Source organism: Trichomycterus rosablanca, chromosome 12, assembly GCF_030014385.1.
Source record: "Trichomycterus rosablanca isolate fTriRos1 chromosome 12, fTriRos1.hap1, whole genome shotgun sequence".
NCBI lineage: Eukaryota > Metazoa > Chordata > Actinopteri > Siluriformes > Trichomycteridae > Trichomycterus > Trichomycterus rosablanca.
This window is the reverse complement of record NC_085999.1, coordinates 2325001-2342118: the sequence shown is the minus strand read 5'-3', so window position 1 is coordinate 2342118 and position 17118 is coordinate 2325001. Positions and strand designations below refer to the sequence as shown.

The window sequence follows — 17118 nt, the reverse complement described above, 5'->3', positions numbered from 1 at the left end:
AAGAGGAAGAAGAGCCTGTGCAGAGAGAGGGGGGATTATGGTGTGGGCTTGTTTTTCAGGAGTTCGGCCCCTTAGTTCCAGTGAAAGGAACTCTTAATGCTTCAGCACACCAAGAGATTCTGGACAATTTCATGCTCCCAACATTTTGGGAACAGTTTGGGGATGGCCCCTTCCTGTTCCAACACGACTGCACACCAGTGCACAAAGCAAGGTCCATAAAGACGTGGTTATTCCTATAAACACATTGCTAAACCTTGTGGAAAGCCTTCCCAGAAGAGTTGAAGCTGTTATAGCTGCAAAGGGTGGTCGACATCATATTAAACCCTATGGATTAAGAATGGGAGTCACTCAAGTTCATATGCGTGTAAGAGCAGACGAGCGAATACTTTTGGCAATATAGTGTACCTAAATAGTTTTTCAGTCAATCAAGCGTTTATTATGTGTGTATAGAAGGGTGTGAGTATGTGTGTAAATTAAAGATGAATTGTTAATAAAAAATAAATAAATAAATAAAAAACAATAAATTGGGTAGTGTGTGTCGGAAGCGAGTGTGTTCTGGGTCGTGTTGGTTGAAGTGCTGTCCGTTGGTGCTGATGCCTGTGTGGGGGGAGATAAGGCCGTTTCTGAGGCAGGTGTGTGTGTGTGTGTGCGCGTGTGTGTGTGCGTGTGTGTGTGTGGAGCACGGACCCTGTCACCAGAGACGCGAGAGACGCTCACTGACTTATCAGCCTCCGTTCACCATTATTTAGACTATTAAGCCGGCTGTCATAAGGGAAGAACGGGCGGCGATAATGATTGCCGCGCTTTCACAGCGCGAGCCTGACGAGCACTTACGCGGGCGACGCCCAGAGGAAGACGGCCGTTAGAAAGTTGAAGAATGGTGGGCTGTCAGCAGGCGACGTTTCATCACTCGTATTGCACCATTTCTCAAGGTGCTATCATCCCCTGCTGGATGGGGTTATTTATCAACATAAGTAGAGTCCGTGCTAAATTCAGATGGAGCCGGCGGCGTGATGCATGTCTGGCTCTGTCGCCGTACATCATCTCGTTATGGAGCGGTGCGGCACGATAGGGGATTCATGCATCACTTCTTGTGTTTTGTTTAAAGAAAGATGCCAATCCACTGTTAGTTTTATTATTCTTTAATTTGTACACTCGTGGACCTGACAAATCCTTATAAAATAAAATACAGATAGTATACACTGATCAGCCATAACATTAAAACCACCTCCTTGTACACTCACTGTCCATTTTATCAGCTCCACTTACCATATAGAAACACTTTGTAGTTCTACAATTACTGACTGTAGTCCATCTGTTATTCTACATACCTTCTTAGCCTGCTTTCACCCTGTTCTTCAATGGTCAGGACCCCCACAGGACCACCACAGAGCAGGTATTATTTAGGTGGTGGATCATTCTCAGCACTGCAGTGACACTGACATGGTGGTGGTGTGTTAGTGTGTGTTGTGCTGGTATGAGTGGATCAGACACAGCAGCGCTGCTGGAGTTTTTAAATACCGTGTCCACTCACTGTCCACTCTATTAGACACTCCTACCTAGTTGGTCCACCTTGTAGATGTGAAGTCAGAGACGATCGCTCATCTATTGCTGCTGTTTGAGACGGTCATCTTCTAGACCTTCATCAGTGGTCACAGGACGCTGCCCACGGGGCGCTGTTGGCTGGATATTTTTGGTCAGTCCAGTAGTGACAGTGAGATGTTTAAAAACTCCATTACCGGTGTAATGAATGCGCCGGTGCTGAAGGGAATACAGTATTCTAAGATCAAGCATCTCCACCATTAAGAAGCGTCAGGAAACAATAAAGAAGTAAAACTAAAATGCAGCTTTTATTGTATTTTTATTGATGTTTAACTGTTTGTAATTGTATTTTAGTGTGTTTATATTATATTTGTGTTATTTTCAGTGTATAAGTGTCAAAAACAACCTCATTATTTTACATTAGACTAAAACCATGGACGCATTAACAGGTTTCCCAAACATCCTTATGGGAAAAAATACCTCGAAACTCAACGTCTTTAAAACTCGACGCCACTCCCAGAACCGACTGATGCTGAGTTTCAAGATACCGCTGTATAACAAATTGTCAGTACTGTTATTTTTTTTGTAATGACATGGAAGGGTCAGGTTTGAGGTAAAAATAAATAAATAAATAAATAAATAAATAAGGCTCCCCTGTGCACCATGTTTTTATCTCCTGCTTCCTTTTCGGATGCTTACACCCACCGATATCTTTGAATTATTAATATCATCGCTCGCTCCTCACGTTAAAAGAAAGTCCCTGATCTCTTCGCTCATCTGTAATTATCTTTGCTTTGCTTTTGATTAAACGACTCGCCCTGAAGCCGGTACCAGCAAAAAAACAGGCCCGTCAGCGGCGTCTCCCGGTTCTCCGCTAATGAATCCGGCGTGTTAAGAATAGCTGGAGCTGCCGGAGCTGGAGGCTGCGAGGAAGTCGGCTGATGGGGTTTAAGGCGGCTGATTAGTCTTGCCGAACAGAAGTGCTCAAATCAGAGTCTAGTGCGGGTTGCCGGCGTGGCTGTGCAGCAGGTGCTGTTTGGGGGAGTCGAACCCGTCTTGATTAGCCCCTTTGATTGTGCGCCGGAGAAGGATGGACCCTGCTGGGCCAGTCTGGGACTTGTAAAATCTCGAAAGCAGGGGGAACGGAAAAAACGGCGTTAATGAACTCGTTCAGCTCAGACTCGCTGTGAGTGAAAAACATCAAGCCACAGGCGGATGCTGAACAGTTCTTATCTGGTGCAGGGTAGGGTTTTTAAATATCACAGCTTTATATATATATCAGCCATAACATTAAAACCACATCCTTGTTTTCTACACCCACTGTCCATTTTATTAGCTCCACTTACCATAAAGAAGCACTTTGTTGACCACCACAGAGCAGGTATTATTTAGGTGGTGGATGATTCTCAGCACTGCAGTGACACTGACATGGTGGTGGTGTGTTAGTGTGTGTTGTGCTGGTATGAGTGGATCAGACACAGCAGCGCTGCTGGAGTTTATAAATACCGTGTCCACTCTATTAGACACTCCTACCTAGTCGGTCCACCTTGTAGATGTAAAGTCAGGGACGATCGCTCATCTATTGCTGCTGTTTGAGTCGGTCGTCTTCTAGACCTTTATCAGTGGTCACAGGACGCTGCCCACGGGGCGCTGTTGGCTGGATATTTTTGGTTGGTGGACTATTCTCAGTCCAGCAGTGACAGTGAGGTGTTTTAAAAACTCCAGCAGCGCTGCTGTGTCTGATCCACTCATACCAGCACAACACACACTAACACACCACCACCATGTCAGTGTCACTGCAGTGCTGAGAATGATCCACCGCCTAAATAATACCTGCTCTGTGGTGGTCCTGTGGGGGTCCTGACCATTAAAGAACAGCATGAAAGGGGGGTAACAAAGCATGCAGAGAAACAGATGGACTACAGTCAGTAATTGTAGAACTACAAAGTGCTTCACAAGTTAGAAATAAAAGTAATCAACTGTTTCCTGTGTGTGTGTGTGTGTGTGTGTGTACAGGTGGAACGTGGTGGGGATCCAGGGCTCACTGATGAGCTACTTCACTGAGCCCATCTACTTCTCGAGCATCATCCTGGGCAGCCTGTACCACGCTGATCACCTCTCACGTGCCATGTACCAGCGCATCGCCGATATCGAACATCTGCCCCAGCAGTTTACTCTCAACCGGCCCCTGCTCAGCGGTAAAGAAACTCTTCTTGGATTCACACACCACACAGGGCCTCATGAACCCGAAAAAACCTTGTACCATACAATACATACAGTCCAAATGTAATAAGGCTGACGCCCAGGTGGCGCAGCGGGATATTCTGCTAGCACACCAGCACCGAGATTCTGAACTCCTCGGTTCGAAACTCGGCGTGGCATAATTGGCAGTGCCTGCAGCAGACACGTCTCTGCTAGGGAGGGATGATCGGATTATGTGGGTGGGGTCTTCAAACGCTGTGTAAGGACCCTGATTAGCAGATAGAGAGGCGCCTGTGCAGAGTACATGGGTGAAAAAGGGTTCCGCATGCGGGTCGGAGGAGGCGTGGGCAGCAATATACCCACCTCGACTGCAATCAGGGAAGAAAACGCATAAATAAATAGAAAGAAATGTAATAAGATATACATCACACATTATTCCAGACGATGTTTCATTGTGTTACATCAGCAACCCTGGAGGATACAAGAGAAGTTATTCAGAACTTCAGGATTAAACCTCCAACACAGACATTATATGCAGATAATGAAGTAAATGTAGTAAATTTATTCTAAAGTTTGCATTAAAGAGGATCGATGAAGCTGTAACTGTATTTAAATTCAGATTATTCTAGTTACAACAGCTAATAGGACACGACTTTAGCAAAGCTGAAAAATGATCCTTTATTTTGCTTAATCAGTAAAAGAAAAGTTCACGCTATGATTACTCTGCTGATCAACTATCTGCTCATTAAATGCAAACCATCCCTGGTAAAAAAAAAAAAAAGTATAAGTATACTATCTTTTGATGCATGCTCAATAATCCAGGTACACAAATCCACAAAGTTAAATCAGTTCATCTGGACACAAGTTTGTTGTAGAAATACGTTTTGCCACTCAATCCGAGTTCAGTCTGAGTTGGTGGTGGATACCCCCAACCTTATATGCAGTCGATTTGCATAACGACCGATCACCACCCATTGCGTAACGATGGATCCGGTGATCAGGTCCATATGCAAATCACAATGACCATTAATTACAATGGCCATGTGTGCCTTTCACATATGATTAGGGTATAGCTCCTATTACGGCGTTGTAAGATGGTGAGAGATGTACTCTCAGGCTCCCCCTCGGTTCAGGGATGGTCGTTCCCTCTTCACATAGACGGCCTCTTTGACTCCCCGTTCATACTTATATTAATATATAAGTATACTAATCTTCAATATGATGAATACAAAAGCTGAACTTTAATTGTATTAAGTGTACTAAACTATACTAAATTGAGACTGTTTTACCTATATTGAATTCAACTTAAGTATATGTTTAAATTCACACACACTAGAAGTGAAATTAAAGCACATTTAATCACTATTCCAAGCTCACTTGGACTTCAAATATATTTACTTTAGAGTAAAAATATACTTCCACTTTCTGTCTTTCTAGATCGAATTCTATGTAGTATACACCGATTAGGCATAACATTATGACTAATATTGTGTTGGTCCCTCTGTTGCTGCCAAAACAGCCCTCAGACTGTGATGCACTGTGTATTCTGACATCTTTCTATCAGAACCAGCATTAAGTTCTTCAGCAGTTTGATCTACAGTGGCACGTCTGTTGGATCGGACCACACGGGCATCAATGAGCCTTGGTCGCCCATGACCCTGTCGCCGGTTTACCACTGTTCCTTCCTTGGACCACTTTTGATAGATACTGACCACTGCAGACCGGGACACACCCCACAAGAGCTGCAGTTTTGGAGATGCTCTGACCCAGATGTCTAGCCGTCACAATTTGGCCCTCGACAAACTCGCTCAAATGATCACGCTCGCCCATTTTTCCTGCTTCTAACATCAACTTTAAGGATAAAATGTTCACTCGCTGTGTAATATACCCCCCCCCCCACTAACAGGTGCCGTGATGAAGAGATAATCAGTGTTATTCATTTCACCTGTCAGTGGTCATAATGTTATGCCTAGTTGGTGTATAGCAATACATTTTTCAGCCATGCACTGATCTCTGTTTTTTTTATTTGTTTTTTTGAACCATCAACCAGTAGGTTGTAGTTGTAACCAGTCGTAGTTGCTCTGGTTTTGTGGTGGTTTTGAGAAGTTTAGCAGACGAGAGGTTTGAATGCATTAGTTGTAGCAGGACAATGTGAAGCCACCTTTTGCATAGCTTGGTAGTAAGAGTGCTAGGCTGGCCAGCCTGCAGTTCAGACCTTTCATCTATAGGAAAGCAGGACAGGTAGCCAGTGTAGCGGATAAAGAATTAGGCTGATATGAAATGTCTTTTTAAAATAAGAGAGAACTCCTGCAGTGGCGTTTCAAATGTACTCAAGAACCACCCTTGTTGGTCACAAGCGGAAAAAAATAATAATAATTAAATAAACTTGTTTACGAAAGCCCCCTTGTGGGAGCTTTGTGTTAAACCTTGTAAGTCACAGTGGGACCAGATTGTACAGAGAGAGTAAGATGTATTGTTTGTGTTGCCTGGATCACAAAACGATATTGTTAAGGTGTTAAAAACAAGATTTAATCATGGTTCTAATATGAAATTTAAAGGAGAGCAAAGAGTCCAAAAGTACATCCAGGTTGCAAACCACTGGAGATGTTACATGCCATCGAAGTTAAGTGTAACATCTGATACATTTGTTAATGTAAACTTTGGGTCAATTAAAAAATAGTCAAACGTTATGGTTTCACCTTAAAACACGTCACGTTTCTTCTCATATTCTCCTTAAAATGGCTTTTGGCTGGAGTTAGATATTAAAGAAGGTCCGAACCCGAGCCGTGCTAATCACAGCTGTTACAATCATTAAGAGTCAAAAGTCAGAAGGTGTTGATCTCTCTGAGATATCTCAGTGTATAATTGTGGTATAATTTTGTAGGATAGTCGTGGGGTTGAAATTTGCCGTTCTCAAAAAGCAAACAAGTCTTTATAAAATCCTGGTGTCAGTAGTTTTACTTCCTCTTCCTTGCTATTCTTCACTTCCTGCCTGTGCTAGCGTCGCAGGTAGACCGATAATGGAGTGGGTAATTAACCTTTTCTGCTTTCGAGTGGCTTATGTCTCTTTTAACCGAGGGTGGTAAATCATTCCAGCTCGGTCTATTATGCAGCACCAGAGAAACACCGGCTGGATTTCAGACGGGTTAAAGACAGAAGACTGATCATTGTCAGTGTTAAACTCTCGTTTTTCTAATCTAAACGTTGCCAATTCGTCTACTGCAATCCTCTGCGCTGGCCGAGGAGAACTAAAACTATCATGCGTCTTCGACACGGCTGCATCATTTCACCAGGCAGTGAAAGAGTCTCACTGATAGCCGTATCATGCACGTAGAGACAAGCTATGCACTTGAAACCCTAAAACCCTGTCGACCTCCCTCCCTAAGGCACAACGAATCGTGCATGTATGGGCACTCGGGCGGGTCAATAGCGCATCAAGTCGAAGTACTAACTAGCACATTAGCAGCTGTTCTATCCTTATTTAACTATCCATCATTTGCATAAAGTGATGCAGAAATAAGTGCAATGAAGTGTTTATTCATGTTTAATACTTTGTGTTATATTCTAAACTTTAATAAAAGGACATTTTAGACCTGTGGAGTTTATAGTCCTTGGTATGTTTTGTCATTAGGATCAACGACTGGCCCTGGACCTTAACCCTCATGTTCTGTTTGGGGTCCCTGAGACCCTGGAGCCTCTTTAACAGCTCACAGACTATTCTTAGCATTATTCTGAGTCTTTTAAATCAGCTTGATACTTCGTAACTCTCCCTAATTTTAATGGAAGCTGCAAATAAACACTCACGCATTCACTTTCTTAACCGCTTATCCAATCAGGGTCGCTTGGGAATGGGGGTGGGGTGCTGGAGCCTATCCCAGCTTTTCAATGGGCGCAAAGCATCGCAAGGCAGACACACACACTCAAACTCCGCACAGAAAAGACGACGGGGCGGTCTGGGTTTGCATGTTCTCCCCGTGTCTGCGTGGGTTACCTCCGGGAGCTCCGGCTTCCTCCAACAGTCCAAAAATATGCAGTGAGGTTAATTGGAGACACTGAATTGCCCTATAGGTGAATGGGTGTTTGTGTGTGTGTGTGTGTGTGTGTGTGTGTCTGCCCTGCGATGGCCTGGCGCCCCGTCCAGGGTGTTACTGTGTGCCTTGTGCCCATTAAAAAGCTTGGATAGGCTCCACCCCCCCCCCCCACCCCCGCAACCGTAATTGGATAAGCGTTTAAGAAAGTGAGTGAGTGTTCCACCCCCCTACATTATATACACTTCTGTTTGGTGTCTCAAAGACCCCCCAACTAGAATATGTGATTAAAGCCAAGAGATTGTCATGTGTTTTTAGTGTTTTTATCAGTCTATCTATCTATCTATCTATCTATCTATCTATCTATCTATCTATCTATCTATCTATCTATCTATCTATCTATCTATCTATTGGTCTGTCTGTCTATCTATCTATCTATCTATCTATCTATCTATCTATCTATCTATCTATCTATTGGTCTGTCTGTCTATCTATCTATCTATCTATCTATCTATCTATTGGTCTGTCTGTCTATCTATCTATCTATCTATCTATCTATTTCTCTGTCTGTCTATCTATCTATCTATCTATCCATCCATCCATCCATCCATCTATCTATCTATCTACCTATCTATCTATTTAGCTGTCTTTCTATCTATCTATCTATCTATCTATCTATCTATCTATCTATCTATCTATCTATCTATCTATTGGTCTGTCAGTCTATCTATCTATCTATCTATCTATCTATCTATCTATCTATCTATCTATCTATCTATCTATTGGTCTGTCTGTCTATCTATCTATCTATCTATCTATCTATCTATTGGTCTGTCTGTCTATCTATCTATCTATCTATCTATCTATTTCTCTGTCTGTCTATCTATCTATCTATCTATCCATCCATCCATCCATCCATCTATCTATCTATCTACCTATCTATCTATTTAGCTGTCTTTCTATCTATCTATCTATCTATCTATCTATCTATCTATCTATCTATCTATCCATCCATCCATCCATCCATCCATCCATCCATCCATCCATCCATCCATCCATCCATCCATCCGCTGAGTTGTGTGTGTGTGTGTGTGTGTTTGTGTGTGTACACTTGCAGGAATCAGTAACGCGGAGGCACGGCAGCCGGGTAAAGCTCCAAACTTTAGCGTGAACTGGACTGTGGAAGACCAGAGCCTGGAGATCATCAACGCCACCACGGGAAAGGACGACATGGGCCGACCGTCTCGCCTCTGCAAGCATGCTCTGTACAGCCGCTGGGTTCGGCTGCACTCTAAGGTTCGCGTCCCGAACACACCGGCTCTAAAAACAGAATGATAAAGGAAAATTAATGCAGATGTAGAAAAGAGCAGATGGAAAACTGAACATGTGGTGTGGCCATTATTTTAGTTTTTAATGTAATATAAATATAATAATATACAGTAAAGTACGTTATTAATGTACGTGTATGTACTTTTTCTAGTCTCCTTTTAAAAGGCATGTCACATGACTTATTTGCCAAACCGTTTGCGTTGATTCCTCCTTTTATTTTTGCACTCGGATGGCACCAGAGCTGACATCTCGAATCTCATCTTAGCTACCGGCAATCTGGGCGCCTGTACAGACAATGATTGGCTGATCTGAGTGTGGAAGGGTGGTAGGGATTCCTTATAACTGCTGCAATTACGACCTCTGCTGGCTGATCGAGGCCTGGCTCACAGCTGACATTCTAATTCATTCCAAGAGTGTTTAATTAAAGTCTCCACTCCAAACCTGACGGAATGTCTGGTCATGCTGGACCAGGTATGGCTCTGTCTCAAAATATCCTGCATTCATTGTAGTTCTACAATTACTGACTGTAGTCCATCTGTTTCTCTACATACTGTTTTAACCTGCTTTCACCCTGTTCTTCAATGGTCAGGACCCCCACAGGACCACCACAGAGCAGGTATTATTTGGGTGGTGGATCATTCTCAGCACTGCAGTGACACTGACATGGTGGTGGTGTGTTAGTGTGTGTTGTGCTGGTATGAGTGGATCAGACACAGCAGCGCTGCTGGAGTTTTTAAACACCTCACTGTCACTGCTGGACAGAGAATAGTCCACCAACCAAAAATATCCAGCCAACAGCGCCCCGTGGGCAGCGTCCTGTGACCACTGATGAAGGTCTGGAAGATGACCGACTCAAACAGCAGCAATAGATGAGCGATCGTCTCTGACTTTACATCTACAAGGTGGACCGACTAGGTAGGAGTGTCTAATAGAGTGGACAGTGAGTGGACACGGTATTTAAAAAACTCCAGCAGCGCTGCTGTGTCTGATCCACTCATACCAGCACAACACACACTAACACACCACCACCATGTCAGTGTCACTGCAGTGCTGAGAATGATCCACCACCTAAATAATAAAGTAAATAAAAAAGTGAAAGGGGGCTAAAAAGGTATGTAAATAAACAGATGGACTACAGTCAGTGATTGTAGAACTACAAAGTGCTTCTATGTGGTAAGTGGAGCTGATAAAATGGACAGTAAGTGTAGAAACAAGGAGGTGGTTTTAATGTTATGGCTGATCAGTGTACATTACCATGCACATTTTTCGGGTTGGTCGTAATGTTTTGGCTCATCATTGTCCCCCCTGAGGAACACACATTTATCATGACATGTTCTGGTCTCTCTTCACAGCTCTCGTCCACCTTAAGGATCAAAATGGTCAAGCCGAGTTCGTACCACGAAGCCAAACAGGCGGCGGTGGAGTACCACGACGCCAAGCAGGCGCTCATCAAAGCCTTCCAGAAAGCTGGTTTGGGGGCCTGGGTGAAGAAGCCTATAGAACAGGACCAGTTCTCTCTCAGCTCCTGAAGGGTGGAGCTCAAAGATCTGAACGATACGACTAAAACCAGCTGATGATACGTCATGTGTGTGTGTGTGTGTGTGTGTAAGTGTGTGTGTGTGGGTGTGTGTGTGTTTCCAGCCCTTCAGTCCCACATAACTCATCATAAATCGGTTCGTTGGACGATACCTGTTTGGTTAGATGGGTCAGAACTATTGATGAATTAAAGAGGAGGCTTCCGATGGCACAAACACCCACTTTTATTCCTTTTTTGTTCTTTTTATTCTGTTTTATTTGTAAATGTCAGTGGTTCATGTCCTGTTTTCTCATGTCAAACAGTGGTTTAGTAAGCAGATCGTTTTTTTGATGATGAATTGGACGTCGGACCCGGATACGGTATCTGTTTTTAAAGATCCTGGCCTCAGACCTTCATGAAAAACAGTAAATCTATTCATTTTTTTATTCCCGTCTGTAGTTTTCATTAGTTTTTATGACACGTTGCATCACGGTGCATCACAGTTGATCACACTACTGACTTCCTTGCATGTTTGTACTGTGTATTTGTGTGTCGTCTGTATTTCTCCGGACAAAAAGTAGATCTCCTACGACGCTGCCTTCTTTTGTCCATTTTCCCAGCGTCACCACTTCAGGCGTTTAGATACTTTTACAGAAATGTCTTTTATAAACTGCATGAAAAAAACTCCCACGCTAGGTTTTGTAGCGCCTCCCGTTTAGCTACTACGAGTCGGCGTCTGAGTTAAGTGTCGTAAAGCTAATGCCGAACGTTTTACCCCCCTGCTTTTAGAGCCAATCAGGAAACGACTCTTCAGTGGTGCACGTTTTTGTTAAACGTCTCTTTGCATGGAAGGAATGAACAGTTTTTAGGGGCGATTTTAAAACACCCCACATCCCTCATGGCTGCAGCTTTGTTCTCATTCAAATTTCCAGCGCCCGCGTCCGTTTAGCACAGACGTCTTCGTTGGCGGAGCCGTATGGAGGTCGGCCTTCCTGATGCAATTTTTTCCTGCTGTTTAAAAGCTTGTGCACTTGGGAAGGGAGCATGTTTTTATTTTTATCAAACTTTTATTCTACTGCGGGTTTTTATATGGCAAATCGTGAAGAATGTATGTTTAAACAATATACACTATACAGCCAAAAGTTTGTGGACACCTGCCACTATTTTCATCACGTTTGAACCTGTGATCCACCAGTTCCAATAGATACTGTTATAAGTCACAAGAGCATCATACTGGCAGCTAAGTTCCCTTAAACCAGCAGCATCCAAACTTTTCTTGTTGGGGGCCAGACGGAGTAAACAATACACGACCACGGGGCCACAGAGTGTTTAGTAATAAAAGAAATAAAAATATAACCTAGCTCCTGATTACTAACAATTCCACTTTATGTTTATCTGAGTGATTAATGATCTAGCGTCCACAGTCACTCACCAGTTTATAATCCTAATAGAACGATTATTATACTTCTTGAAATTAAACCACTTCCCTCTGAACGCCTGAAATCTTCTGTGTTCTTTTCTCTGAAGCCACCGTGTTTATCCAAAAACTGGGGAACGTTAATGTAGGTGTGATGTTAATGTTTTGAGTCGGGGGAATGAAGACGGGGAGAGTTTTAGATCTTTAGATTTTAGTTTAATGTGAGAGCGCCACCCAGAGGTCAAACAAATCAAGCAGTTTTGTTTAAAACCTGCTTAATAACGGAACAACTTTATTTCTAAAATACCTCGTGAGCTGTATTACAAATTGTGACACCCCTGTCTTAGACCAAACTGAGCAAGCTATTTTTATAAATTTTACTTTGTAGCATGACGTGTTTTATTTTCTTTTGCAACAAACCAAATTTAACAAATAAAATTACAGGTAATAAGCAGATGAGTGATATATACACCGATGAGGCATAACATTATGACCACCTTCTTAATATTGTGTTGGTTCCACTTTTGCTGCCCCATACGCAACAAACTGTGCTGCACCGTGTATTCTGACACCTTTCTATCAGAACCAGCATTAACTTCTTCAGCAATTTGAGCTACAGTAGCTCGTCTGTTGGATCGGACCACACGGACCAGCCTTCGCACCCCACGTGCATTAATGACCCTGTCGCCGGTTTACCACTGTTCCTTCCTTGGAGCACTTTTGATAGATACTGACCACTGCAGACCGGGAACACCCCACAAGAGCTGCAGTTTTGGAGATGCTCTGACCCAGTCGTCTAGCCATCACAATTTGGCCCTCGTCAAACTCGCTCAGATCATCACGCTCGCCCATTTTTCCTGCTTCTAACATCAACTTTGAGGATACAATGTTCACCCCCCCCCCCCCCCCCCCCAACAGGTGCCGTGATAAAGAGATAATCAGTGTTATTCACTTCACCTGTCAGTGCTCATAATGTTATGTCTGGTCGGTGTAAGTTAAATCCTAATTTCTACAGTACTTTGGCCCTCTAGGACTGAAGTCTGACACTTTCCCTTTAGGATGTCTTTGTATGCTGTAGCAAAAGCATTTTCCTTCACTCTTTACGCCACTGGGCATCCACACCACAGTTTCAGTGGTATGTAGATGCACGTTGATTTTTATAGACCGGAAATATGATTCCATGAAATAAAGGGTGTCTATGTACTTTTGGCAGTGTAGTAAGTCGATTTAGTATAGAGATCTTATTTTTTAACGCAGACACAGGCAGCGTGTGAATATATTTTACATCACATTGCGGTTGGTTTTATCGCTGCAGGTCTGCCGGCTGATTTCTGAATTGAATTTATCCTGCAGTTCCAAACATGACTGGATTTACTGAATTCTCTCAACAGCATGATGTTTCTTATAACCAAGTCGTGTGTGTGTGAGCGAATGTGTGAGCGTGTGTGTGCGAGCATGTACCTGCTGCTGAGCCCTACTGGTTCTCTTACCGAGATATCAGTGCAACAGGACTTGGAGATTGCTGATTAATCTTCACCAAAGATGATGTCTCTCTCTCTCTCTCTCTCTCTCTCTCTCTCTCTTTTTCTTTTTAAAGCTGAAAAAATAAAAAACTGAACAGCATTTTTATTATTTTTGAACTTGTTGACGCATCACGAATGCAAAGTTTACTTAAACTGCTCATCAAGGGTTTCTTTTTTTTTTTTATGGGGTATTTTCATTTCATGATATATTCCAGTAGGTGGATTGAACATGAAACCAGGTCTGTTTGATTTGTGCGGTGATTTCAGAGTCGCGTTTCTCTACCTGTTCGTTTGCTCCTGTAAATATTGTGATGCTCTTTGTTGTTGCCATGGAAACTTTGCATCTATTATTGATATGTTTTGAATGTGTGTGTTTTTCATAATGCTCAATTCCACAAATGTACAAAAAAACAACAACAATGAAACTGAAAACGGTAGCTTCTGTACTACGTATTAATGCCAGCATTAGTTTTCTTTCTGTTTGTTTTTATACCGTATTTGACTTAATGTTCCACGTCTGGTAGATCCAGAGAAAAGAGACAGAAATTGGGTCCGTCTAAAAATCCTCCTGAGCTGCCTTGTGTGGCTGCCTAAGTAGGGAGGATTCTAATAAGACATCGAACTCATAATGCGGACTATTTAGGCGCACTACTTAGACAGCGATCACTCCGATTGCAACACTGCAGCGTTAGCTTAATGAGCTAACACAGTTAGCCTCATAGCCTCAGCCCATTCAAACCGGCGGGCTGAAGCGGCGCAACCCGCTAGCATGTCGGCTAACGGTTAAACTGTCCCTGACGAGCCCGAATTTACTATTAATAAATGACACTTGTATTATTACACCTTTATACAGATTTAAAATATATGAGAATTTATTTACATTTGAAAAGAAATACGATATGTAAAATGTATAAATGTTTAAATGAAACCTCAAAAATGTAAACATAAATCTCAAACCCCCACAGGTTAAAGCCCAGATGTGATAAAAGTGCTAGACAGGTTACAGGGAATTATTATTATTATTATTATTATTATTATTATTATTGAACTTGAGTCACTGTTCTGACTGTCTAAGCTTTACTTCATTGCTTCTGCTGTTCTTTATCACTAACCAAGATGTCAACAAATGATGTCAACAACACGATCCTAACCTGGACGGACGTTTCTTTTGTATTATTTTGGAACTGGAGCGTGTTTGGGACTTAGTTTTAGTACATGAGTCCTGACTCTACCCTGTGATCAGTGCTTCGGTCCTGGTCAGTCCTGTTCTGCGAGCACCGTGATTTGGCGACTGTAGGAGGGGGTACGGCGGTGCTCCTCACGGCCTCCTCCTGCAGCGTCTTCTGTAAAAATCCACATGGGTCACCTGCATGAGCTCCTCCACTGAAGCTGCACCCAGCATGATGATTATCAAAGGACTTGTATGTAGGAAAAAATGCATAGATGTATATAATAATGAGAAAAAAAATAAACAAAATATTAGTTTACCTTCAGATATGGGAGTGTTTTCTTCTGTGTGTGTGTGTGGTCAAGGAACACAACAAAAATCTGTTTAGTCCACCATTTAACCAGACTACAGTTAGTTACACAGCATGATGCAGAAGGTGGATTTCCTAACATCAACATTAAATTGGAAACACACAGAGAGACACACTGATCGCCGTTATCCCCCGTCTCTGTGCTGGCAGCATCGATCAGCCAGCAGAGGTCGCAATTGCAGCAGTTATGAGGAATCTCTTTAGCACTCCCACCCTCGTATGAGCCAATCACAGTCTGTAGAGGCACCCGGCCTGTGGGTAGCTAGCATGTTTTATCTGTGTGCCACCCGAACGCAAAATAGAATAGAGCGCCTTAATTTGTCATACATACATATACAGTTGTACAGTTCAATGAAATTCAGTGAAGTTGAGGTCAAAGTGCAGGGTCAGCCTTTGTACGACGCCTCTGGAGCAGACAGGGTTAAGGGTCTTGCTCAAGGGCCTAACAGTGGGATTGTACACAGTCTAACGATTGCTAGCCCAAAGCTCTACCCACTAAGCTACCTAATTCTTTCGCATATTTATAACAAACACCGGGGAGTCCATTCCATTTATTATAAATAAAAGATTTTCTTTAAAATTGTATCACCCATATAAAAACTCTTAGCTTCTTAATCAACCAGATAACTACATTTATTTACAGTTATTTGTGTCTATGTATGTATGTGTGTATATACACTGAAGTGCCATAAAAACCGGTACACCAGTCTAATACTTGGTAGGTCCCCCACAGGAGCAAAGGTCTGCAGAAATACGACGGGCGTGGACTTCACGAGCTTGCGGAAATATTCTGTAGCCGATGAACATAATTCCTGCAGAACTCTCCACAATTCTGTTGTATTCCAAGGTGTTCCACACATCAAGATCTGGTGATTTAGGTGGGAACGGCAAAACCTTAAACTCAGATGAGTGTTCCTCTACCCATAATTTGGGCGTTTCTGGACGTGTGTGGCGATGTATCGTCCTGTTGGAGAAGGCTGAACCCATCGGAATGAATGGAGGACATGCACTGGTGTAACGTTCACCTGTCAGAGATGTTTGTAGACATACTGGGGTCCCATGGAATGCAAGCCAAATAAACCCTGTATCGTTATGGAACCACCAGAAGCCACTACAGTCCCCTGATGTACCAGTTATACTGGCACTTGGTTTATTTGAAGACTTGGATTGAAGACATTAGTAGGTTACATCGCCTGCAAGCACGTCAGTTCAGTCTTTATGGAGCTGTTTACTGGTTCAGACTCACTCCTGTAACCCAAACTCAAGTGATTCAGAAGAGAAAGTTCTTTAAACACGTCAAACGAAGGGTTTTATGGAGCTAACATCAATAATAAATCAATGCCCCATGGAACAAAGTGGCTCGAGAGACACTCGGGACGATCTGTGGGAAACGCTGATGATAAGTACGATCTGAGACATGAGCTCATGCCGGTGCACCATGGGAAGCCTGTCTTTCTGCCACTTTGGAGGACTGTATTGGGAATCCATAATTTAAAAGGTGCCAGCAGGAAGCAGGATCTGATCAGAGATGTTTAATAAACAGAGTGAAGCAGACGTCTCTTATTCTAGCCCTCCGTTTCTTCTTTATCTCCCGTCATATGTGGCCTAAATAGGGATCTTGTGTACATAAAGAATGCAGGAAGATAAAAGTGTGTCTGCCAACTTAATATAAAAGTGTAAACACACACACAAACGCACAAAAGGACTAAAATAAGTTATATAAACCATATAAACCAACACTGAGTGGCAACAACAAAATCTGTCATCTTTATCCAGCCTGCAGAACCTTTTTGGGTCAGAGAAACATGTTCTTTAGGACTTTTCTTCTAGATTCACATCAATCAGAGCTTAGTTAAGGAATCAGTCCAGTCTCCAGATTTAAATCCAGTATTAAATCCTTGGTGGAATTTAAAGAAAATAGTCACAAGAGAGGCATCAGAAGCTTGGTAGCCCTTACCGAAATCACTTATTAGATCACTATAATCTACAGTATTATTATCAATTATTATTATTACTATATAGT

At 42.6% G+C, this 17118-nt stretch overlaps 1 protein-coding gene across 4 annotated transcripts in view; it reads left to right on the top strand.

Annotated features, from left to right (window-relative positions):
• adarb1b (adenosine deaminase RNA specific B1b) overlaps positions 1 to 15050 on the top strand; it is a 155188-nt gene extending 140138 nt beyond the window's left edge. For all 4 annotated transcript variants that reach the window (XM_063005424.1, XM_063005426.1, XM_063005425.1 and 1 more), the window contains 3 exons: positions 3559 to 3740; positions 8890 to 9068; positions 10454 to 15050. In XM_063005424.1, the coding sequence (XP_062861494.1) occupies positions 3559 to 3740; positions 8890 to 9068; positions 10454 to 10630 (538 nt within the window). In that variant the 3' untranslated portion in view covers positions 10631 to 15050. The remainder of the gene's footprint in view (positions 1 to 3558; positions 3741 to 8889; positions 9069 to 10453) is intronic.
• The last annotated feature ends 2068 nt before the right edge of the window (positions 15051 to 17118 follow it).